The following is a 24,990-nucleotide window of genomic DNA, read 5'->3' on the forward strand; positions in this document are numbered from 1 at the left end:
TGGGGCCGCCGGCAGATAGAGGACGCCAGCCTGCGGGTGCCGACACCGAGGTGGAGGCCAGCTCCGGTGGAGGCCAGCTCCCTGGACGCAGGTGGGAGCTTCTGAGGAGAGCGGACTCCAGGGAGCTCCTTTCTTCTAAGCCCCCTCCTCCCGCCACTCTTTTGTATATGCAAATAAGCCCCTCCGTCCCTGTGGAAGCACCAACCCCTCAACCTGGGCCTCCCCCCAGGGAGGGAGTTTGCTCCCTGCAAATCCCATCCCCATTATTGTTTATTTTTGTTTTGTTTTCGGTTTATTCGTTTTAATGACACAGCAATACAGTCTCTGTAGGAAATTTAGGAGATGCTGCCAAGCAAAAGGAAAAAAATATTTTATCAAAGAATGCCACCCAGTGATAACCATCATTAACAGGTTGATGCATTTTCTTCCAGTCTTTTCCAGAAACAAATATGTGCAGTTTTCACAGAAATTGAGGTCCTAGTGTTTTGTTTTGTTTTGTTTTTGTAGAGACCTGGTGGTGCAAAGGTTTATGGGACAGGGAGGTAAGGAGCACCTGGCACAAAACATGGATAAGTAAATCGTAGTGACAGTCATCACTATCACTATGCCCCAAGTGCCCTGAACACAGGCCAGCTCGGGATTGGATTCACGATGGGCCTGGGGCCACCCAAGGTTGGGGAAGGGCCTGTCCTCCCAGTCTGGGGCTCAGAAGGCTCATCACTATCCAGGGATGGAGTGGAAATGCCAGAGGCAGATTATCCAATAAACAAGGTAAACATGGGCTTATTTGTGTTTATTTACCAACCTGTAGTGAATAATTTCACATGGATTTCACACAGCACATTAAAATGAAACCCATGTGAAACTGATCACTACAGATTAGTAAGTAACCACAAGTAAGCCTGTGGTTACCTTGCTTACTGGATAATCCACCCCTGGCATGTGTCCACGCAGTCCCCACACGTACTGCACACCCACCGAGTGCCAGGCCCTGGGCTAACTCCAGGAATGCCACAGAGCTTGAATGCAGAGCCTCAGCTAGACCACTGGCCAGGAAGGAGAGCCGTTCCCAAATGAGGAGTAAACCAAAAAAAAAAAAAAAACCAAACCAACTGCCCTCGAGTCGATTCCGACTCATTGCAACCCTATACAACAGAGTAGAGCTGTCCCATTGAGTTTCCAAGGAGCGCCTGACAGATTCGAACTGCCGACCTTTTGGTTAGCAGCCATGGCACTTAACTACTACGACACCAGGGTTTCCAAAGGAGGGGTAGAGCAATTTAATTCTGAAGAGCACAGTTCTTAGAAGCCTTGAGAGATCAGAGGAGTCCAGCACTTCTGAGACTCCTGGAATATCATGCCATTATCTCAGCCTGTTTCCCCAGCTCTCTCCACTGTAGAGTCTGGGGAAACATGTAAGATTCTCAAGTTCTGAAAGAAAAACCCCCTGGCTCTGGAAGGGGTAGCTATGCAGCCCACAGGAACATAAGTGAATGATGAGAGAAGGAGCCTGGTGGTGGGGGAGCAGCAGATGGGATCAGCCCATCCAGTTCAGCAGGCAAGAGGCGACCTGTTGACCACACATTCCCTGCAGCTGCCCTGGGTCACGTCCCACCTCAGAACTAGGCAAGTGGAGGGGCAAACCCTCTTATTGCTCCCCACTTAAAGTGCCCCTGACTAAAGTAAAAACTCCTGCACATGGGCCTAGAGAGAGGCCCCAGATCACATCTGGCCTCATCCTCCAACTCCCCCCTCCTCTAGCCCGTATCTTTCAGTCCAGCCACCTTGTTCCCAGAAGGCCTGCACACACCATTCCCTGTGTCTGGAACAGTCTTTCCTACTCCTCCTTTAATTGTCTCATCTGTCACCATCTGTCATGGATTGAATTGTGTGCCCCCAAAATATCTGTCAACTGGGCTAGATCACGATTCCCAGTATTGTTATAATTGTCTACCATTTTGTCATCTGATGTGATTTCCCTTTGTGTTGTAAATCCTATCACTATGATGTAACGAGATGGATTAGTGGCAGTTATATCGATGAGATCTACAAGATTAGATAGTGTCTTAAGCTGATCTCTTTTGAGATATAAAAGAAAGAAGCAAGCAGAGAGACAGGGGGGGCCTCCTTTGGACCTAAGATTCCTGTGCTGAGATGCTCCCAGACAAAGGGAAGACTGATGACAAGGACCTTTTCCAGAGCCGGTGCCTTGAATTTGGACCTCAAGCCTACTGGACTGTGAGATAATAAACTTCTCTTTGTTAAAGCCATCCACCTGTAGTATTTCCGTTATAGTAATACCAAATGACCATGACCAAGCCGCCATCTTAGACTTCACTTCTTCCAGGAAGCCTTTCCAGATCCTGAGTTGGGTGTCTTCTGGTTCCGCATTGCAGCATTTAATACAGAGCTGCTTTCCCCCAAGCGTTTGTCAGTTTGTCATACTGTAGGGGCTTGAGCATTGCTGTGATGTTGGAAGATATGCTTATACGACTATATGAAGAACGCGGCAACAGGATTGGAGGAAAACTCACTAACAACCTGTGTTATGCAGATGACACAACCTTGCTTGCTGAAAGTGAAGGGGACTTACTGATAAGATCAAAGAACCACTTAGTGATAAGATCAAAGACCACAGCCTTCAGTGTGGATTATACCTCAACATAAAGAAAACAAAAATCCTCACAATTGGACCAATAAGCAACATCATGTTAAACAGAAAAAAGATTGAAGTTGTAAAGGATTTCATTTTACTTGGATCCACAATCAACATTCATGGAAGCAGTAGTCAGGAAATCAAATGACTCATTGCATTGGGCAAATCTGCTGCAAAAGACCTCTCTAAAGTGTTTAAAAGCAAAGATGTCACTTTAAGGACTAAGGTGAGCCTGACCCAAGCCATGGTGTTTTCAATTGCCTCATATGCATGTGAAAGCTGGACAGTGAATAAGGAAGACTGAAGAATTGATAACTTTGAATTGTGGTGTTGGCAAAGAATATTGACTATACCATGGACTGCCAGAAAAACAAACAATTCTGTCTTGGAAGAAGTACAACCAGAATGCACCTTAGGAGCAAGGATGGCGAGACTTGTCTCACATACTTTGGGCATGTTATCAGCAGGGACACGTCCCTGGAGAAGGACATGATGCTTGGTGGAGGGTCAATGAAAAAGAGGAAGACTCTCAACAAGATGGATTAACAATGGGCTCAAGCATAATAACGATTGTGAGGATGGCACAGGACCGGGCAGTGTTCCATTCCGTTGTACATAATAGGGTGGCTCTGAGTTGGAACCAACTCGATGGCACCGAACAACAACAACAGCACTAGAGCTGCTTGGTCTTATCTGCTGCCCTACTAGACTGGAAGCTACAGGAGGGCCGACTGGATTTTGTTCCCTGCTGGAGCCTTTGCCTGGCATAGGAAGGTCTTAATATGTATTTGTGGAATAAATGAATGTATGAATGAATGCAAAGGTCTTGCCCTCAAGGAGCTCCCAGGCTGGCAAAGAAGGCAGGCAATTAACAGACCATTCCATATGGGATCAGTACCAAGGTGGGGGCCGGGGGTACTTGCAGAAAATAAAGAGTCTGGTTACAGCTGGGCCCTCACTGGCACCTCTGGTCTTCTGCCCCAGCCTGCTATCTGTACCACTCACTCTCCTTTTCCCATTCCAACCACTACACTTCCCATCCTGCCTCCAGGCACACCTTATGTGCCCCCCATACAAACACCTTATGTGCCCCCTACACACACACTTTATGTGTACCCCACACACCTTATGTCTTCCCCTCCTCCCCAGGTGGTTCTGCATCCTTGGGAGGTGAGTTCTGATCTGTTGGCCCTTGGTTGCAAACCTCCCATACTTGGAAGCTGGTCACATGGAGATTCCTGAGCTGTCCCACATCTACTGAATCAGTCTCCCAGGGCGGGGCCCTCAAACTTATTTTTAATAAGCACCTGGCATGTTTCTGGAGTTCAGTCAGGGCTGGTTGTAAGGTGTCAATGACCTTCCCACCCCTTCCACTGTGGGACCCACGCCCACTCTGAAAGCATGGGCAGCAAAAGATTGCCCAAGTCCCATATGCATTTAAGTTTTCAGTCTCTCTTGGCCACCTGCACCTGTATTTTATGCTTCTTAGTAAGAGGTTCCTCACAGAGCTAGTCTGAACACTCTGAAGAAGGTAGCATTTCAGACCTTGGAAAGCCCTCTCTCAGCCTGAATCTCAGCACCTGCTGTCTCTTCTCAGTGAGCTGATAAGCTAGAGCCATACCTCGTTCTTTGTGTCTGTCCCTGACTAAATTTGAAGCAGGGACTGAAATCATGGAGATAGATACTCGTGGAGTAACTACTCATACTCAATGCTTTCTCATTTTGACGTAGACAAATGAGTTTATTTTTCTTTTATAATCAGTCCTTTTTGGATCTTGTGGAAGAAATCCTTCCCTACCACAAATTCTCAGTTATTCTACATTTTTATCTATTGATTTTGTATTTTAGCTTTCACATTTATATCTACAGACTCTCTGGAATTTTTTTTAACACAGAAATGTAATTTTATTCCTCCTTACATTCTCACTAAGGCAAGTTTTCAAAATCACATGCCACACTCCCCGCGAAAAAATTAAAATCCATCTTTTCCCACCTGACTTGTGAAGCTACCTCCCTCAACAACCAGCTTCTCATATATACTTTGGTCCGTTTCTTGACTTGTCACTCATTAGTTTCGTTGGTTTGCCTTTTCCTGTGCCAGTACTATGCTGTGTTCATCTTCTTTTTCAAACTGATTTAGGTAATTAAAAAAAAAAAAAAATCAGACCATGTGCCATTAAGTAGATTTCAACTCATGGTGACCTCAGGCATTTCAGAGTAGAACTGTCCTCCACAGGGTTTCTCAGAAGTAGATTATCAGGCCTTTCTTCTTAGGTACCTCTGGGTGGACTTGAACCTCCAGCCTTTTGGCTAGCAACCAAGAACTTTAACCGTTTATACCACCCAGGGACCTTCAAACTGATCTATCTGTAATTTTTGTTCTTGTACAACTTATATCCAGTTTTTAATATATTTGCAATAAACCATAAAATTATTTGTACAGCTTTTCCTATCACCTTGTTTTTTGAAACAACTATTTAATAAAGGAATTATATGATCCATGAAGTTTAGTAGATCTTACCTATGAAACCATCTTGGCCTGAGGCTATTTTAGGATAATAACTTAACATTTTTATTTCTTTTGTGGTTAATGGTGTATTCAAGGTCTATTATCCCTTATTGTGGTAATTTTGGCATTTATATTTTTCTAGAACTGTATCTATTTCATTTACGTTTTCAAATTTGTTGGTATATAGTTGTTTATAATATTGTTTTTTTATAATTTATTTTATGTTTGTTGTTATTGCAAATATACACATCAGAAAACACACCAATCCAACAATTTCTACATGTACCGTTAATAATATTTTACAATTATAAATTTGTAGTTATTTCTTCCTTTCTCATTCTGTATTTCATTTATTTTCATCTTTTTTTGTGATCAATCTTGCTAAAAGTTTTGCCTGTTGTGTTAGCCTCTTTAGAAGGCTAGCTTTTTTTGTTGTTAATTTGTTTTCCTTTTTAAATTTGTTAAGTTTCATCCTTTTATTTATTATTCCCTTCCTTCTTATTTCCTTAATCTAAATCTGTTGCTCCTTTCATGTTCGTAGAGTTGAACTCCATGATCTTATGGTTGAGTCATCTATTTTCAATTTTTCTTATTTTATGATAAATATATTCAAAAAAAAAAAAAAAAAAAAAAAAAAAAAAATTTTTTTTTTTTTTTATATTCAAAGTTACAGATTTCCTTCTAAGTAGAGCTTTATTTGCACCCTGTAATGTTTGACATAGTGTTTTCATTGTTGGTTTGCTCTCAGTATTTGCTTTTTGTAATTTCTGTTGTGACTCCCTTTTCAACAAAGAGTTTTTATTAATAGTAAAGTTTTCAAATATACAGTCAGGTGAAATTTCTATAGCTATCTATTTATATATTTTTTATCTATTTATTGTTGTTTTCTAATTTGGTTTCTTTGTGATTTGAACAGTCTGTAGGATGTCGATTCACTGGGATATATTGAGACTTCCTTTGTGGCCTGAAACCTGAAAACTGTTGCCACCAAGTCGATTTAGACTCATTGTGACCATATAGGACAGTAGAACTGCCCTCAGTGTTTGCAAGGAGCAGCTGGTGGATTTGAACTGCCAGCCTTTTGGTTAGCAGACATAGCTCACTGTAGCTCTTAACCACTGTGCTACCAGAGCTCCTTTGTGGCCTAGTTCATGATTAATTTTTGTGACCATTCCATGTGTGATCAAGTTATTAATCATGTCCTTCAGGTATTCTTGACACTTGCTTACTCTCCTGTGCTTAATTTATCATTTCCAGAGGGGGCTGCATTAACATTTTAAAGCCCAGTGACTGCTTTATCTACTCCATGCAGCTCTGTCAATTGTTGGTTTATATTTCAACGTTATATTATGCTGTCCATATATGTCCATGTTTATTATATCTTAATTATTGCTTCTTTATGAGCATATAGGACCCCTCTATCTTTATAATAGATTTGAGTTAGTCTATTTTGTCTAATATAAAAATTGCTACCCCAGCTTTCTTTTGTTTTAAAGTTGCCCAGTTCTATCTTTTTCCCTTTTATTTTCAATCTTTTTGAAAGGCTGTTCATGTTATTTGATGTCATTTAATATTCACCTTAATCCCTTATTAATCACACTTTAGAGATAAGAAAACTGAGGCTCAGAGAGGTGAACTCACTTTCCCACAGCCACCTGACTGTAAAGTATTGGAGTAAACACTCAGAACCACGAAGTCCGTGCTTTTCTTCTCCACCCCACTTACTCCTTCTAAGAAAATCTTACACACCACTGAATTTTCAGCCTAATTTGTCATAGGATTTCCCTCATGGGACTTAGGCCCTTATAGGCAGGCCATGCTTCATAGCTTACAAAGGGCATTCCATAAGCACTTTCATTTGATATTCCTAATACCCTATGGGGAAACCCAGGTGGCGTAGTGGTTAAGAACAATGGCTGCTAACCAAAAGGTCAGCAGTTCTACTCTGTCCTATAGGGTGGCTATGAGTCTGAGTTGACTCCATAGCAACGGGTTTTAATACCCTATGAGAGGAACAATAAAGATGGAATTATCCCCACTTTACAGATGAGAGGCCCAGAAACTAGTTAGTGCTTGCCAAGATCACCCAGGTGACCAGAACCCAGATCTTCCATCTGCATGTAATTTGAGCCCAGCCCCCAAATCTTTCCCTCCCATGTCCTTCTTTCCCCTCCCCACCCCCACCTGAAATGTCAGCATTTGAAGTCCATTTCTTAGTTTTTCTCTAACCCATTCCTTGTGTACCTCAGTTTTCTCATCAAGGTTGGTTATAATACGAGATGCTGCTTCCATTCCTGAGAAGACTAAATGAGACAATGCATATAAAATGCTCAGCACCCTTCCTAGCAAAGAGTAACCTAGTAACTATCACTGGAAGAGGCATCAGTGGTTAAGAGCTTGGGTCCTAACTGAAAGAAAGGTCAGTAGTTCTAACCCACTAGCAGCTCCTCAGGAGAAAGATGTGAAAGTCTGCTTCCGTAGTGATTAAAAAAAAAAAAAAAGGCAGTCCTACACTGTCCTACAGAGTCACTATGAGTCAGAATCAACTCGAAAGCAATGGGTTTTTGCTTGTTAGAATTTGTACAGAACCTAGACATGCTCACACTTTGACATGCTTGACCTCAGGCACAAGCCAAGAACAAGGTCATTGGGTTGTGTGTCCAGTTCTGTCTGCCCCAAAGCCCAGTAAATTCTCTAGTAAGTGTTCTTTGGAAGATACCAGTGAGAGGGGAGAATAGAAAAAGAGAAGAGCATAGAAGATAACGTATTGAGGCCAAGTAGACTTAACACAGTTGATGGCTGTTTCCCTAGCTTCTCTGATTGGAAGTGCTCTATGGCCCCAGACAAAGAATGCCGCAGACAGGCTGGGACCCTGTCCCTAAAGCCCTCACAAGAAACTCACTAGGAGCGCTACACAGTGAGGCATGGCAAAGGGACCCAATCAGAGCCTCTGTCTTGTGTCTGTGTCCCTCACCAGGGAAACAATGAGAAGGCAGAAAAGGAAGGCAGGTTCTGTTCCAATTCTCCTTGAGTCCTTGGAGTATCTGAAAATACTAGGGCTAGACTCAGACAATGATTCTCAAAACACTCATGTACAAAAATATCACCTAGGGAGCTCGTTAAAATGCAGATTTTTGGTCATGGCACTAAGGAATTTTAATTCAGGGGGACTGGGACAAGAGCGGAAACCCTGCTGGCCTAGTGGTTAAGTGCTATGGCTGCTAATCAAAAGGTCAGCAGTTCAAATCCACCAGACACTCCTTGGAAACTTGATGGGGGCAGTTCTACTCTGTCCTGTAGGGTCACTATAAGTCAAAATTGACTCAACAGCAACAGGTTTGGTTTGGTTTTGGGGACAAGAGCCTGGATCTTGAAGGTGCCCCCCCGGCCCCGGGGTTATTCTGATCATGGCAGTGGAAGGTGTGGAAGAATGAATGCAAAGGGCTCTCCAGGAGCCCTGGTGGCGCAACTGCTAAAGCGTTCAGCTGGAACCCGAAAAGTGGGTGGTTTAAACCCACCAGCCGCACTGCTGGAGAAAAGACCTGATGATCTACTTCCTAAAGACTGCAGCCAAGAAAACCCCATGGGGCAGTTCTACTCTGTCACACATGGGGTAGCTATAAGTCACACCCAACAACTCCAGGCTGGTGGGCTGGCTGCTCAGGCTGTGGAAGAAGGTGGCTCCTCTGTCTCTGGGGGTCCCCAACAAGGGCTCCAAAGTCACAGTCTATGTCCCCAGCTGTCACTTCTGGGAGAATACCATGAGAATAGAAAACCTGTTGCTGTTGAGTCGATTCAGACTCGTTGTTGTTAGGTGCCATCGAGTTAGTTCCTACTCATAGCGACCCTACGCACAACAAAACGAAACACTGCCTGGTCCTGTGCTATGCTTACAATAGTTGTTATGCTTGAGCCCATTGTTGCAGTCACTGTGTCAATCCACCTCGTTGAGGGTCTTCCTCTTTTCCGCTGACCCTGTACTTTGCCAAGCATGATGTCCTTCTCCAGGGACTGATCCCTCCTGACAACATGTCCAAAGTATGCAAGACCAAGTCTCGCCATCCTTGCTTCTAAGGAGCATTCTGGTTGTACTTCTTCCAAGACAGGTTTGTTCGTTTTTTTAGCAGCCATTGTATAATCAATATTCTTTGCCAACACCACAATTCAAAGGCTTCAAGTCTTCTTCAGTCTTCCTTATTCATTGTTCAGCTTTGACATGTATATGATGCGCTTGGGTCAGGTGCACCTCAGTCTTCAACGTGACATCTTTGCTTTTCAACACTTTAAAGAGGTCCTTTGCAGCAAATTTGCCCAATGCAATGCCTCGTCTTGACTGCTGCTTCCATGAGTGTTGATTGTAGATCCAAGTAAAATGAAATCCTTGACAACTTCAATCTTTTCTCCGTTTATCATGATGTTGCTCATTGGTCCAGCTGTGGAGATTTTTGTTTTCTTTATGTTGAGGTGTAACCCACACTGAAGGCTGTGGTCTTTGATCTTCATTAGTAAGTGCTTCAAGTCCTCTTCACTTTCAGCAAGCAAGGTTGTGTCCTCTGCATAACGCAGGTTGTTAATGAGTCTTCCTCCAAATCCTGATGCCCCATTCTTCTTCATATAGTCTAGCTTCTTGGATTATTTGCTCAGCATACAGATTGAATAGGTATAGTGAAAGGATACAACCCTGACGCACACCTTTCCTGACTTTAAACCAATCAGTATCCCCTTGTTCTGTCTGAATAACTGTCTCTTGATCTATGTACAGGTTCCTCATGAGCATAATTAAGTGTTCTGGAATTCCCGTTCTTCGCAATGTTATCCATAGTTTGTTATGTTCTGCACAGTTGAATGCCTTTGCATAGTCATTGAAACACAGGTAAACATCCTTCCGGTATTCTCTGCTTTCAGCCAGGATCCATCTGACATCAGCAATGATATCCCAGGTTCCACATTCTCTTCTGAAACTGGCCTGAATTTCTGGTAGTTCCCTGTGGATATACTGCAGCAGCAGCTTTTGAATGATCTTCAGCAATATTTTGCTTGTGTGTGATATTAATGTTATCGTTTGATAATTTCCACATTCAGTTGGATCACCTTTCTTGGGAATAGGCATAAATATGGATCTCTTCCAGTCAGTTGGCCAGGAAGCTGTCTTCCATATTTCTTGGCATAGACAAGTGAGCACCTCCGGTGCTGCATCTGTTTGTTGAAACACCTCAGTTGATATCCTGTCAGTTCCTGGAGCCTTGTTTTTTGCTAATACCTTCAGGGCAGCTTGGACTTCTTCCTTCAGTACCATCGGTTCCTGATCATATGCTACCTCTTGAAATGGTTGAACATCGACTAATTCTTTTTGGTATAATGACTCTGTGTATTCCTTCCATCTTCTTTTGATGCTTCCTGCATCGTTTAATATTTTACCCATAGAACCTTCACTCTTGCAACTTGAGGCTTGAATTTTTTCTTCAGTTCTTTCAGCTTGAGAAATGCCGAGTGTGTTCTTCCCTTTTGGTTTTCCATCTCCAGCTCTTTGCACATGTCATTATAATACTTTGTCTTCTAAGCCGTTCAGTTTAGTTCTTTTGCTTCATCATTTCTTCCTTTTGCTTCAGCAGCTTGGCGCTTGAGAGCAAGTTTCAGAGTCTCCTCTGACATCCATCTTGGTCTTTTCTTTCTTTCCTGTCTTCTCAATGACCTCTTGCTTTCTTCACGTATGATGTCTTTGATGTCATTCCACAACTCATCTGGTCTTCGGTCATTAGTGTTCAACATGTCAAATCTATTCTTGAGGTGGTCTCTAAATTCTGGTGGGATATACTCAAGGTCGTATTTTGGCTCTCGTGGACTTGCTCGGATTTTCTTCAGTTTTAGCTTGAACTTACATATGAGCAATTGATGGTCTGTTCCACAGTCAGCCCCTGGCCTTGTTCTGACTGATGATATTGAACTTTTCCATCATCTCTTCCACAGATGTAGTTGATTTGATTCCTGTGTGTTCCATATGGCGAGGTCTTTGTGTATAGACATCTTTTATGTTGGTGAAAAAAGGTATTTGCAAGGAATAAGTCGTTGGTCTTGCAATATTCTACCATTCAATCTCTGGCATGGTTTCTATCACCAAGGCCGTATTTTCCAACCACTGATCTTTCTTCTTCGTTTCCAACTTTTGCATTCCAATCACCAGTAATTATCAAAGCATCCTGACTGCATGTTCGATCAGACTGCAGAAGCTGATAAAAATCTTCATTTTCTTCATCTATGGCCTTAGTGGTTGGTGTATAAATTTGAATAATAGTCGTATGAACTGGTCTTCCTTGTAGGCATATGGATATTATCCTATCACCGACAGCATTGTACTTCAGGATAGGTCTTGAAATGTTCTTTTTGACGATGAATGCAATGCCGTTCCTCTTTAAGTTGCCATTCTTGGCATAGTAGACTACGTGATCGTCCAATTCAAAAAGGGCAATACCAGTCCATTTCAGCTCACTAATGCCTAGGATTATCAACGTTTATGCATTTCATTTCATTTTTGACAATTTCTAATTTTCCTAGATTCATACTTCCTACATTCCAGGTTCCGATTATTAATGGATGTTTGCAACTGTTTCTTTTCATTTTGACTCATGCCACATCAGCAAATGAAGATACCAAAAGTCTTACTCTATCCATGTCATTAAAGTGGACTCCACTTTGGGGAGGCAGCTCTTCCCCAGTCATCTTTGGAGTGCCTCACAATCTGGGGGGCTCATCTCCCAGCACTATATCAGACAATGTTCCACTCCTATTCATAAAGTTTTCACTGACTTATTCTTTTCAGAAGTAGACTGCCGGGTCCTTCTTGCTAGTCTTAGTCTGGAAGCTCAGCTGAAACCTGTCCTCCATGGATGACCCTGCTTGTATCTGAATACTGGTGGCATAGCTTCCAGCATCACAGCAACACGCAAGCCCCCACAGTACAATAAACTGACAGACATATGAGGGCAACTCATAGCAACCTTATGAGCCAGAGTAGAACTGCCCCATAGGGTTTCCAAAGTGTGCCTGGTGGATTCAAACGGCTAGACCTTTTGGTCTAACCACTGTGCCACCAGGGTTTCCACCATGGGAATACACAATTCTTTTTACAAAGAGAATTATCTTTTGCTCCACAAAAGATATTTTTGTTGGATATTTTGCTGGAAGGTAAGAAACCTTTGTCAACATCATGCTTTTTCCTGGCTCTAGGCACTGATAAAAGTGGGGCTGTTGATTTCTTCTCTTCCCAGATTCATAACCAAGTGAGATAATGGGTGTGAATGTACTTTTAAATGGTTTAGTGCTACAGACACGGTCAATGTTCTAGCAAGGTTCATCCCTGCAGAAACACGTGCACTACTGACCTGAGATGCATACAGGTGTGAACGTTTCCCCAAAGCAACCTTGGAAAACTCCAGTGATGCCCAGCACACAGTCAAGTCACCGGGATCTCAGATCCCTACTACTCCCCCTGCAGTAGCCCTCCAAAGCAAACCTATTGTCGTCAAGTCGATTCTGACTCATAGCAACTCTATAGGACACAGTAGAACTTGCCCCATAGGGTTTCCATGGCTGTGATCCTTTTTTTTTGTTGTTGTTCTTTAGATGAAGATTTACAGAGCAAACAAGTTTCTCATTAAACAATTAATACACATATTGTTTTGTGACAGTGGGAGACTATAATCTTCATGGAAACAGACTGCCACATCTTTCTTCCAAGGAGAGGCTGGTGGGTTCCAACCATGGACCTTTCAGTTAGCAGCCAAAAGCTTAACCACTGCTTCACCAGGGCTCCTGCAATAGCCCTCAAGAGACATTTAAATGATTCACCCCTTCCTCCCCCGATGTCCCCCTAAACTAACACACCTCTCACTGGTGTTAGTGTCCTTGAGCCAAAGCCTTCCAGGCAAAGTGGGCTAATGTTTTAATGGCGGTAACAGCAGAGTTTTTAGACATTGTTAAGGGAGTGGCAGTAATGAGAGCTTAGAGAGGAGATACAGATTATAAAGCAAACTCAAGTCTAAGTCATAATTCCAAGCTGGCAAGGCCACCAGAGAGGCCCACATCAATACTCCACCTTCAGGTGGTAATGTCTGTGCTTTCTTTCCTAATTAAACCATTTAGGAAAAATGGTTCCACAGCAGTCAGGAAATGGAGCTAGAGTAATGGTTGTATCCCATCAGGGGCCAAGGACTACGTAAGGCCGCACAGATGGGTCTGGAGTTGGGTGAGAGGCCTTGTCAGGAGCTTTTGGCCACAGGAGGCAGGGAGATTGGAGGGCTTCACTTAAAGGGCCTCCCTGTCAATATGTAAATTATGTCCCTCCGCTCCTCCTGGGGATGGTAGCTCTTCCAGTGGGAGCAGCCACGTAGAGGCACAGACACAGATACACAAAGTTGTACACACAGACACATCCACAGAGACATATGCACCAAAATATACACAGACACACACTAGGACACAGGTACACACACAAACACAAATACACACAACGACCTGCACGGGGAGACATACACACCCAGATCTACAGACAGACACATCCACAGAATCAAGTGTGCACACAGACATCACCCCCAGACACACACCCTCTTTTCTAAAACAGCCTCATGGCTTTTCCCTGCTCCAAAAGGTTTTCTTACTGCCCCTCTGCTGCCCTCGCCCCCCTGCTACCTGCTGACTCAAACTGATGTTGCCAGCCCTTCCCCCATACTCACAGAAGAGATGAAGTCCATGCTGCAAGGGCGTCCTACAAAAGGAGGCCACACTGGACTTCAAGTCAGCTTCTGTCTTCCTGAGATAGTCCATTCCTCTGTGGGTGCCCATTCGGTGCTTTACAAGGAAAACGTTCCCTCAATCTAGTTCACTTTTCTCCTGATGAAGCAGTCTTTTGCTCCCTTTTTTTTTTTTTTCTCCTCTGTCTCTGGGATATAAATGTGTAACCATGAAATCTCCTTTTAAATCCTCCCACTATTCTGCCTAAAAGTACACTGCTAAAAATGCTTTAAGGAGGAATAATTGCTCTGCCAACTTGAAATTTTGCCTTGCACTGCTCTACAACCCACAGGCTCTTTGACAACCCACCAGCCTACAAAGTGGTCTAAATATAATCTGGTCAGCAGGAAAAGAACTGGATAAATGAAACCCCAAAGGCTCCTCAGTGATGAGAACACTGGTACTGAGAGCCCGTCACCCTTTGCCAAGGATAAAGGCTCAGAGCAAAGGAGGGCTGCCTAATCAGATCACAGGGGACCAGGATGACATCTTAAGTTGCCAGAGAGTTCAATGATCCAGTTAGTTTTGGTAATGTCTAGAGGTTGAAAAACTTGTTCTCTTGCTTATCAAACTATTAAAGGTCCAAAAAGGATAATACCAGAAGCTGGCAAGGCCGCAGTGAAATGGCCAAAAGAGTCTAAAATGTTCATAAGCTTTGACATATCAGTTTCACTTTTAGAAAACTATAATAAGGAAATTGAGAAACATGCATGAAGATTTAAATGGCAGACACTCACTGTAGCATTCATTCAACAGATTTTTATTAAGAGTCTATGTACCAGGCAATTAGCTAGGAGCTTAGGGCAGAGATGAACATGAAACACATCTCGCCCTAAAAGGACATTCAGTCTGGTAGAGAAGCCAGACATAAAAATGGGTAGCTTTAAATCAGTATGGGGAGTGGAGTGAGCCCAATGCTCAGTACCCAGTGCTCAGGGTACTGTGGGAACCTGAGGAGAAGGGTCCTAGAGAGGTGCCTGATCTCAGATTGAAGGATGGGCTGAGGGAACAAGACCGGGCAGTCCAGAGGGAAATATTCCAGACAGACATAGGAAACACCACTCCCCTCAGCAGACCATATGAATAGGGAAAACTTGGAGACAACCTAAATCATCAATAGTAGAGAAATAGTTAAGTAGCTTATTAAGGAATACCATTGTCCTTAAAATGTTTTTGGAGAATACCTGTAATATAATGCTGTTATGAATTGAACTGTGCCACTCTCTCCCCCACTGCCCTCCAGCCCCCCAGCGCCCCTGTTCAAAATACGTGTTGGAATCCTAGCCACTATACCTGTAAATGTTATCCTGTTTGGAAATAGGGTTTTCTTTGTTAGGTTAATTACATCATACTCAAGTAGGATGGGTTCTAAAAGTAATTACTTCTGAGTTATAAAAAGAGCAAATTAGACACAGAGATGCACACAAGGGAAGACAGATGCCATGTGAGGATCATCTACAAGCCAAGGGCCCACAGAACAACCAGGACTGCCTACAAGGTAAGAATCAACACAGCTGAGGCCCTCATTTGGACTTTTAGCCTCCAGAGCTGTGAGAAAAGAAATTGCTGTTCTTTAAAGCCACCCATTCATGGTATTTCTGTTACAGCAGCACTAGGTAACTAAGACAAATGCTAAGAATGTAAAAAAGAAGAATGAAGAAAAAGGTTATAAATTTTAAAACTGTTTTTATATGCCTTCCTGTATAAAGGAAGTACAACCAAATATCAGGACATAACTCTGGGTGGAAGGATTATAAATGTTTGTTTTAATTTTTACTTTTAGGTCCTTTCCAAATATTCTACAGTGGGAATACTTTACTTTTATAACCAGGAAAAAGTTATCCTAAAAAATTAAACACAACATGGGCAAAGGAATGGAGTAGATGTTTCTAGAGTCTTAAAAGAAGAAAAAGAAAAGATCCTCGCCTTTTACTCTGAGTGTTTTTGAGGACTAATGGCTCATGGCACACAGAGAGGAAGCTTCTTGGGCCATAATGGACACCCTACCCTCCTGCACAGATAGGGCTGGCAGACCTGGCACCGAGTCCCTGTGTGCCCTGAGGAAGTTAAGTCTCATATCCTTGGCTTGAGGTACAAGACATGCATTGACCTTGTACCCTGAAATTTTGCTGAATTCCTTTATTAGCCCTAGAATTTTTCTTGTGGATTCTGTAGACTTTTCTATACATAAGATCATGTTATCTGCAAACAGGGATAGTTTTACTTCTTCCTCCCCAATTTGAATACCTGCTACTTATTTTTCTTGCCTTACTGCTCTGGCTAGGACTTCTAGTACAGTACTGAATAGCAGTGGAGGGAGTGGGTAGCCTTGTCTTGTTCCTGATCTTAAGGGGAAAGCTCTCACTTTCTCCATTGAGTATAATGTTGGCTGTGGGTTTTTCATAAATGCCCTTATCCATATTGAGAATTTCCTTTCTTTTCCTGTCTTGTTGAGTGTTATTTATCATGAAAGGGTATTGGGTTTTATCAATTGCCTTTTCTGTGTCAATTCAGATGATCATGTGGTTCTTTTCCTTTGTTCTATTAATGTGGTGTATTACACCGATTGACTTTCTAATGTTAAACAATGCTTGCATTCCTGAAATAAATCTTACTTGGTCATGGTGTATAATTCTTTTAATGTGATGTTGAATTTGGTTTGCTAATATTTTGTTGAGGATTTTTGCATTTATATTCATAAGGGGTATTGGTCTGTAGTTTTCTCATGGTGTCTTTGTCTGGCTTTGGTATAAGGGTAATGCTGGCCTCATAAGGATGAGTTAGGGAGTATTCCTTCCTCTTCCATTTTTTGGAAGAATTTGAACAGGACTGGTGTCTGTTCTTTAAATGTTTGGTAGAATTCCTCAATAAAGGCAGCTGGTCCAGGACTTTTTTGTTGTTGTTAGGAGGAGGTTCAAGGCATGTAAAGAGAATGTTGCTTTGTCCCTTTAATAGTTCCTAAAATGGGTCAGAAAACATCTTAACTCCCTGTTCAGTGTTTGTAGTAAAGAAGGAGTAGGAAAAAGGAAATAACTTTCCTCAAGCATGTGAACACTTTTGGGCTCTAGGTTTCCTGAGATTTAAAAATCCCTGAAACCTTTCCAGGGACAGTAACTCTGATCGGAGAGGTGGGAGGAAGGGAAGGCTAAGCCCCCAGTCCTCTGCCTCCCATGTAGCTGAGCTGTGGCCTTCACAGGTTATTAGGGGGCAGCTCACATCTCTGAGGGGCTCTCCCAAAGTTACCAGGGTTATTCCCATGTAGGTGCCATCTCTGCCTGCCACCAAGGCTCTGAGCTAGGAGGCCAGTGGAAGCCAGTGATCACCTCTCAACACTTTCCTGCCCACTGGAGAGTGGCCACAATAGAGAAGAAGGACAGGGTCTGTCCTCACCCTTAGTCCTGATCCACACCCCTGAGTGACCTCCCAATTACTCAGATCCTCTTGCACTTGCTTGGAGAAAGGTTGCTTTGGACGCTTCTGTCCCAGAAAGATTCAGCTCCCTTGCAAATTAAGCAATAGGCATCTAGTTTGTCAGTCTCGTGTAAGTTTGATTATTGTAAATTACTACCCCAGAATCTCCTCACTCCAGGGTGAGGTGATGAACTGAAATGACCAGATTTATGGAAAACTTTGGCCCAGAGACCTCCATTTCTACCACCCAGCAAAGCCATACTGCCTCCTACTTCAAGAAGGCTTCCTAGGCTACTTCCAGCCTGTGTTAGTTCCTTTCTCAGCACCACGGACTGCCCATCTCATAGGTCTGATCACACTGTATCAGAAAAGGCTATCCTCCTGGGCTGAATACCTGAATGCCCACCTAGCCTGTAAGTTCCTCAAGGGCAGGGACGAGGTGTCACTTATATCTGCACCCAGCCTTGCAGCACTGTGTAAGCCCTCAATAAACATTTGCTGACTGAGTACAGGAATGAACGCATGGATGCCTAAGATCCCTGTGCTGGGTTGGGAGGCAGGGTGGCCCACATTCTATCCCTCTTATTGCCCTACCCTGCCTCAGGACATGATGAGTACATGAAGCATCACTAAGTCATGGGGCAGAGACCCAAGGGGCATGACTAGAACCTGCCGTGCTTCTTCTTTCCTGAGGACATACCTGACTCCAAACCAATTTGTATGACCTCACCAGGCTGCCAGGATCTCACAGATAAGAAGTCCTTCAACTCCAGTCAGCCTCCAACCAGCCCTGATGTTTAAATCCAAGCCTCATGTCTCATGGCAATGGAGTCAAGGATTGAGCTCTGTAATCTAATTTGAGAGTGGCCAGACTAGCTTGGGGCTGTCATCACATTAACTTCCTTCCCCTAATTAACTAAAGTGTCTGTACAGGACAGACTATGAGAGCCTGGGCCCTAGAATAAGTGCTGCTCCACCCACAGAAAGAATCTTAAACCCTCAGCACCAGGAAAGCAAAGCTGAGTCCCTATGTCTGCCTGAATGGCTGGCAGGGGTGGGGGGTAGGGGTGGGGTTGGAGGGAAGGCTCCTAGGGACACTGCTGAGACAAACACCCCACAATGCTGTATTCTTTACCTGGCTTCTTTGTATTTCCTTTGCTGGGCTCCCCTGACCTCAGCTTTGCATTTGAATCCTGCTTTTGCTTGGAGGTTATATGTAAACCCTATTGTACCAGCATAGTATGATTAAGCATGTTGCTGACATAACTTGTATGAACTCTCTCTCTAATTGTAAACCCTTTTAAAAGTAACCTGTTTGCCCGCCTTGGCGATCAGTCTTGGCAGCAGTAAGCATTGACTGACTCCATTTCCTTGTACAATGAAATAAGGTGCCTTTTTTGTTCTCCCACCTCAGTCTCTCGTTTATTGGCCGATACATGTCATGCCGAGTAAGAACCTGGGATTTCCATCCTGTAACACTGCTGGGAGCCTCTGGAATGCCTGTTGCTTTCTGTGAATGTTTTGCCTGTCCCTGGTGCTTTCCTCAGCTCACACCCACTTATATAGTGGGGACAATAAGGTTTGGGGAATGTGGGCTGTGTGGCACCAGAGAAAAGCCAACTTGGTGTGACCCCAATACCACCCAGGGTGTTTTCTCCTTTTTCAAAATGGGCAACTGAGAACTTGCCAGGATAAATCTTTAAGTTGTTCTTCCTCTGCCTGCCTCCTTCACATACCTCTGTTAATGACTTTGTTTTGAACAAATGTTAATGGCTTTGTTCTTTGTTTTAAACTGATGCAAATAACCTTTTGTTCTGTACGGACTACCTGTGGCATACAGCCCCCCGCAGGAAAGTTGGAGCCCAGGTATCAGATCTGTCTATCTTTAGCCTAATAAAGAAATGTCTGGCAGGGAACTACAAAGACACCTGTAACTCTTGTAAGATTCTATATAAAAAGCTCTAATGTAAAACTGCTCTTTGGGACTCCATGGAGATAGGCTGTGTTGCTGCTGGGTCCCCGGTGATGTATGCATCTCCTTAATAAACTTTCTCACTCTGAGTATGTTTCACTGGCTCAACTGCTCCAGTGCACCAACCCTAATCGGGTAACGTTGGGACTGATTAATTATGACAGACTCCTACAGATTCACAGAGCATCTCCTTTAGCTTCCTTATTTTCACAGGGAATTGGAGGAAAAACAGGCGACAGCCTCTTCTCAAGGTCCCCCAGTGAGTAAGCATCAGGCTCCAAGCCCATAGCTTCCCACACCTCACATACCACCACCCCAACTCATAGCAGATAAACAGTTAATTGTCCCTAGCAAAGCTGCCAGCTGATTGCTGGCCCAGAACAAACCTTGTGAAGACCACACAGACAAAAACGCCAAGTTTTCCGACAGCTCTTTCCCCTCTCTACCCTGCCTCAGGGCATTTTCCTACCAATTGGCCCTCGTTCTGGGTACGCACCCCACCTGACCTGAAGTCAGAAGGGGCTTTCAACGAACTTCCCTCCTCACACCAGCCCAGTCATGTCAGGAGGCCAGGGGCAAAAGAAATATCTGAGAAACAAACCAATCAGCCAATTGGTGCACTCCAGGACTTCGAGCCTGTTTTTCCCGGTTCAAACCTCTGCTGAGAATTTGCATTTCTAACAAGTTCCCTGCTGGGAATTTTCATTTGCACTCAGATATACTGAATCAGAATCTATATTTTAACAAGATCCCCAGATGGTTTTTATGTATAACTTCCTGGGAACTTGTTAGAAATGCAAATTCTCAGTAGAGGGTTGAACCAAAACTAACAGATTCAGATTCAAAGCCCTGGAGCATTTGCAGAAGGCTCAACAAATACCCTGTAAGTGAATGGATCAGTGAGGGGCTGATGTGGCACACAAGCCCAAGACTTGAAGCTCCCTGTAGAGCTTCCATCAATAGCATGGGATGTGGCAGTGAAGCAGCAAAGGTTACCCCAAGAAGGGTCTTGAGGAGCCCAGAGCACTAAGGACTAGCTCTGAAGTTCAAGAGGTGCCACAGCTGGAATTCCAGGATTCTAAAACAGTAGGTTCAGGGGAAGAAGAGGAGAGTGTTTCACTGACATGTCCGCACCTTCCTCTGACTTGCTTCACCCCTCTACAGCCATCAAGGGCCCAACGAAACATGTTTGCTGCTGGGACACTTGGTCATTCATTTCATATTAGAAAAAGGTAGAATTAGGAGGCCTGGAAAATTGAGAATAAAGTAACACCCTACTTGTTCCTGGCTCCATGTAAGTGGCTTTACAGTCAACTTCACCACAACTCCAACAGCAGAAAACATCATCCCCACTGTTTTGCACGTGTGGAAACAGAGGTTTCGTGATTCACCAAGGTCTACAGTTCAGTGTGTGGTGGAGCAAGTATTTCGCCCAGATCCTTAATGTCAAGGGCCCACTCTATGTTACTATGCTGTGCATGGTCCCCACCCCCTGATAATTTCGGTGACCACCTGAAGGCAGCAGCCTGGAGCAATGAGTTGAGAAGGAGTCTAAGAACGGGCAGGAAAGAGCTGCTCAGTTGATAATTGGCTAATAATGTCTGCCAAGGCATAGCAAAAGACAGAGAGGGCCTCTTGCCTCCAGTTCAGCCTGGCTGTAGCCTCCACCTTCCTGGAACCCCTCCTCACAAAGACTTGGTGCAAATTAGAAAAAGGTACCCTTTCCAAGTGGATACAACCCCCAGCCCACAGATTGGCAAGCAGCAGGTAGGCTGGATTGACAACCCCCTCACTGGGTGTTATTGTACAGGATACCACTGGCACAACTGTGCAAGGCAGGCCTGAGTCTGATAGCCACATATGAGACTTTCAGGACCCTCAACTTTTCTTCAATCCCCCTACTATTGATTGGACATCTGTCAATTTGTAAAAATATTTCTTCATACCAAAGGAAGTCATAATCATCTCTCCCAAGCAAGGAAACTAGTGCTCAAAACAGAGAAGAAGCCATGCTGAAAGGCCCACATGTGATGCTAGACACCCATTCATCATTCATGCGGTTCCACTGCCCCCACCACAACCAGGGCCATGTCACTGTTTCCATAAACCTTGTGTGTTCTCTGGAATGCAGAGGAAGGAAGGGAGAAGAATATTCCCTCAAGCAGGCTCCAGCTTCTCCACATCATCCCTGGGCTTGGAAACTTGCATGAGACTGGTCCAAAAGCACACATTTGCATTTATTTGTATGCACTTCACAGGTGTTTGCATAGACAACTAACCCCTCAAACCAGCTTCTTGTGTTGGATTCCCAACTATAGAATGGGCGCCCAACTCTTCAAACCAGAAAGTGTCACTTCCACTTTAGATGCCACCAAGTATCTAGAGCTCCCATTCTGCACATTGCTCCTCCCCTCCTCTTGGTCCTCACTGCTACCATCTTGACTCAAAACTTCCATAGGTCTCCCAACTGGTCTCCTCCTGACTCACTCTTCCCTGACTCTCCGCTTTCAGCAGGGCTTTCCCAAAATCCTCCACAGGTTGCTGACAGCTTTCAGAATCAGACCCAACATTCATCAAGCCTGCCTCCATCTGGCCCCTGTCCACCAATGCCTACCACACCCCCTGCACTTCAGCCAGCCAAGCCACAGGGTGCTCCCTTCATGTACCAGCCATGCCACACCTCCATACTTTGCTCACAAGGCTCCCTCTGCCTGGAGTGCCCTTTGTAGCACCACTGCCTCACTCCAAAAGGTTACCCAATCCTGGCCCTCCAAGCTGACCAGCTAAGCCAACCTGAAAGCCAAAGAGTCAGGAGGTTATGATCTATGGGCCATCTGATCTAGAAACCAGGTAGAGTCTCCTTCACTCCAAACCTTGGACTCCTGACTGGATCCTGTTCAGACTCCTGTCTCTGGTTTTTCCAGGACCTCTACAGCAATTGCTTGTTATGCATCTGCCTCCACCTGAGCCTGCCCCCTTGGTAGAAGAGACATCATCACCCCCTTCTGTGTGTCCCTATGCCCAGCTGGGTCAGGCCCAGGGTATGGTTTGTGGGGTGAAAGAAAACCCAGGAGGTACTTTCTTTCATTCCTTCTCGCCCATCAGGCTCAGCTCCCTGTTGGCTAGGTCTATGTTGCTTCTCCATCAAGAGAGGCCAGAAATATCTCCATGATGTATGTGGAGGGTGGCGGTTGTCAATGCCCCTGTGGGATATGATTCTTGGCCCAATTTCAGAAACACTGTCTTTGCATACAGTTAAGTGTCTAGAGGCCTCCCTAACTCAGGAAGGGGGAGAAAGGAAGGGCTATGACATGGCCAGGGCTTATGGGCTCACATTCATGGTCTGAGGCGATGGGGCGGGCAGGCGGGGGGGGGGGTTGCAGTTCACAGTAGAGGTCTGACAGATGGCCTAAGCTCTCTCAACAGTGATCAAGGGGTATCAACTGGTTCAGCCCCTTCTCCAGGTCCACACCTTTTATAATCACAAGCACCCACAGAACAATTAGGATGACGAAAGTCTGAGGGAGACAGGCACCAAACACTGTCCCCTCGGCTGCTACACAAGAAAAGTGGTCACTATATTTCTTGTGGGTGTGTACTCCTATCAGTACAAGCCTTTGACCCCCATTCTCAATCTATGTATACCTATTTACAAAGCTTTACTGTCAATTCATATATTAAATATTAACCAGTTGCCCTTGGGTCCACCCCAACTCATGGTGATCATTTGTACCACCCAGGGACTGCATAGTAACTATCAATAAGGCATAAGTTCTCTTTGTTTAATATAAAATAAATATAAATGGGCCATTCTAGTATTTTCTTCTCACGGCCATGGGCAGGTGCAGACGGCTTCTAGCCAGACTGGGTTTTAGAGTACAGGCCTCAGGCCTGTAAAAACGAGGGGTCTGGCTGCCTCTGGACATTCCCCCATGGGTCTGAGGGTACCTGGAGGAAATCTGAGAAGCTGGAACCCCCAGCTCCAGAGGGGTAGGTTTGCCGAAGACCAACGCTTAGAAATGGACTCAAATCCACTCTTGCCAGTGTTTCTCAAACTTGCCTCATTATAAGAATCACCCAGGTATCTCGGTCTCATGCTGGGTGATTCTGATCCCAGAAAGTCTGGGGTGGGGCCAAGGAACCCGCTTATTTAAGCAAGCGGGCCAGGTGATTCTCAGAACCGGAAGCGTTTGAGAAACCTCAGTCCAGGCCATTCCACACCAGGACATGGTTCGGTGCTGGTGTGTGTGTGTGTGTCTGCGCGAGTCTGAGCATCCCTACAGGCGAGGGACCAACAGAAGCCCGTTAATAGAACGAGTGCAACCCCCGGCCTCTTCCCAACTGTAAACCCCATCCCACCACTCCCACCCGTAGCCCCGCCCCTCTGAGCCCCGAGCCCAGCTCCCGCCCCCTGCTTCTGTCCCTGCCTCAGTGGAAGGGAATCTGAGTTCCTTTTGTGTCTTGGCTGATTTGTCCATTAACGTTTCGAGCTCTGCGTTCTTTCTTGGAATCAGCAGGCGGGTGCTGTTCCCCTCGCGAGTAAATTTGCAGAGCCCCAGACGCCCTGCTTTCCCGAGTGTGGCCTGCCCATGACTTTTCTCTCAGGCTCTGTGGCCCTTAACAAACCCAAGTCCCCCCTTCACAGTTCAGCTGGACCAGAGCGGGGGATGAAGGTGAGTGAGAGGAGCTGTGGTCAGCGGCACCGCCACAACCCGCAGGGTCAATGCGCGGGGCGCAGTAGGGGATGGGGTGTGCCTGTCGCGGGGCCCCCCGTCCCGCGCTCTCAGGTCTGCGCACCCAGGCTCCTGGGCCTACCGCAGGTTCTTTCCGCACCTCGACAGGCATCCGCCCCCCTCCCGACTCGCCCCGGCTCACCCAGGCCGGCAGATGCTGGCCCCGCAGCTCGCGGCTGATGAACTGGCGCTCGTTGTTCAGGAATTCGAAGGCGGCCGCCAGGCGCCCAAGCTTCGCGTCGCGAATCTTGCTCCACCACATCCACAACAAGGCGCCGATCAGCAGCCAGGTTATGCTGAGCCCCAGGTAGCCTGCTAGATAGACTGGCGCCAGGTAGAACAGCACTCGCGCCATGAAAGTGTAAAGCTCGGGCAGCAACTGGCTGGACAGGCACGGCTCGAGGCTGGGCGCCCGCTGTGCTCCCTGGGCATCGGGGGCACCAGGGGCACAAGGGGCTTCGGAGGCGCAGGACTTCTCCGCTTGCATCTTGCCGCCGCCCTGTTGCCCTTTCCAGGAGTTTTACCAAACTCAGGTCCAAGCTCCCTGACGCCCGGGCGCATCTGTCCAATCACAAGACCCGGCCGCGGCGCAGCTCCTGTCCCGCCGCAGAGCTATCTCTGGGCTCGGTGCTCCGAGTTCTCCGCCGTGCGCTCGAGCACCGGGTCTGGAATGCACTAAGCCGGGCTGGGACACTGGTGCGCTCTTCTTTGTGTGAGCCGGGCAGCTCCGGATGTCTCCGCCCCCAGGGACTACCCCCGGCGACAGAGGGCGGGGCCAGGCACTGGCTGGGGGTCTTTACATATCGTAGACTGGGTGTAACCCACTGCCATCCCTTGAATGCCAACTCAGCGACTCTACAGGACAGGAGTAGAACTGCTCCTTCGGTTTTCAAGGCTATAAATCTTTGCGGAAGCAGACTGC

General features: G+C 45.3%; 1 protein-coding gene across 1 annotated transcript in view; it reads right to left on the bottom strand.

Moving 5' to 3' along the window:
- The window catches only part of ESYT3 (extended synaptotagmin 3), a 62,801-nt gene extending 38,016 nt beyond the window's left edge, over nucleotides 1-24,785 (bottom strand). Inside the window, exon 1 of the mRNA XM_049870222.1 lies at nucleotides 24,211-24,785. Coding sequence (XP_049726179.1) covers nucleotides 24,211-24,555 — 345 coding nt within the window. The 5' untranslated portion in view covers nucleotides 24,556-24,785. The remainder of the gene's footprint in view (nucleotides 1-24,210) is intronic.
- Nucleotides 24,786-24,990: the final 205 nt, after the last annotated feature.

The sequence above is a fragment of the Elephas maximus genome, chromosome 26 (assembly GCF_024166365.1).
Source record: "Elephas maximus indicus isolate mEleMax1 chromosome 26, mEleMax1 primary haplotype, whole genome shotgun sequence".
Classification (NCBI taxonomy): Eukaryota; Metazoa; Chordata; class Mammalia; order Proboscidea; family Elephantidae; genus Elephas; species Elephas maximus.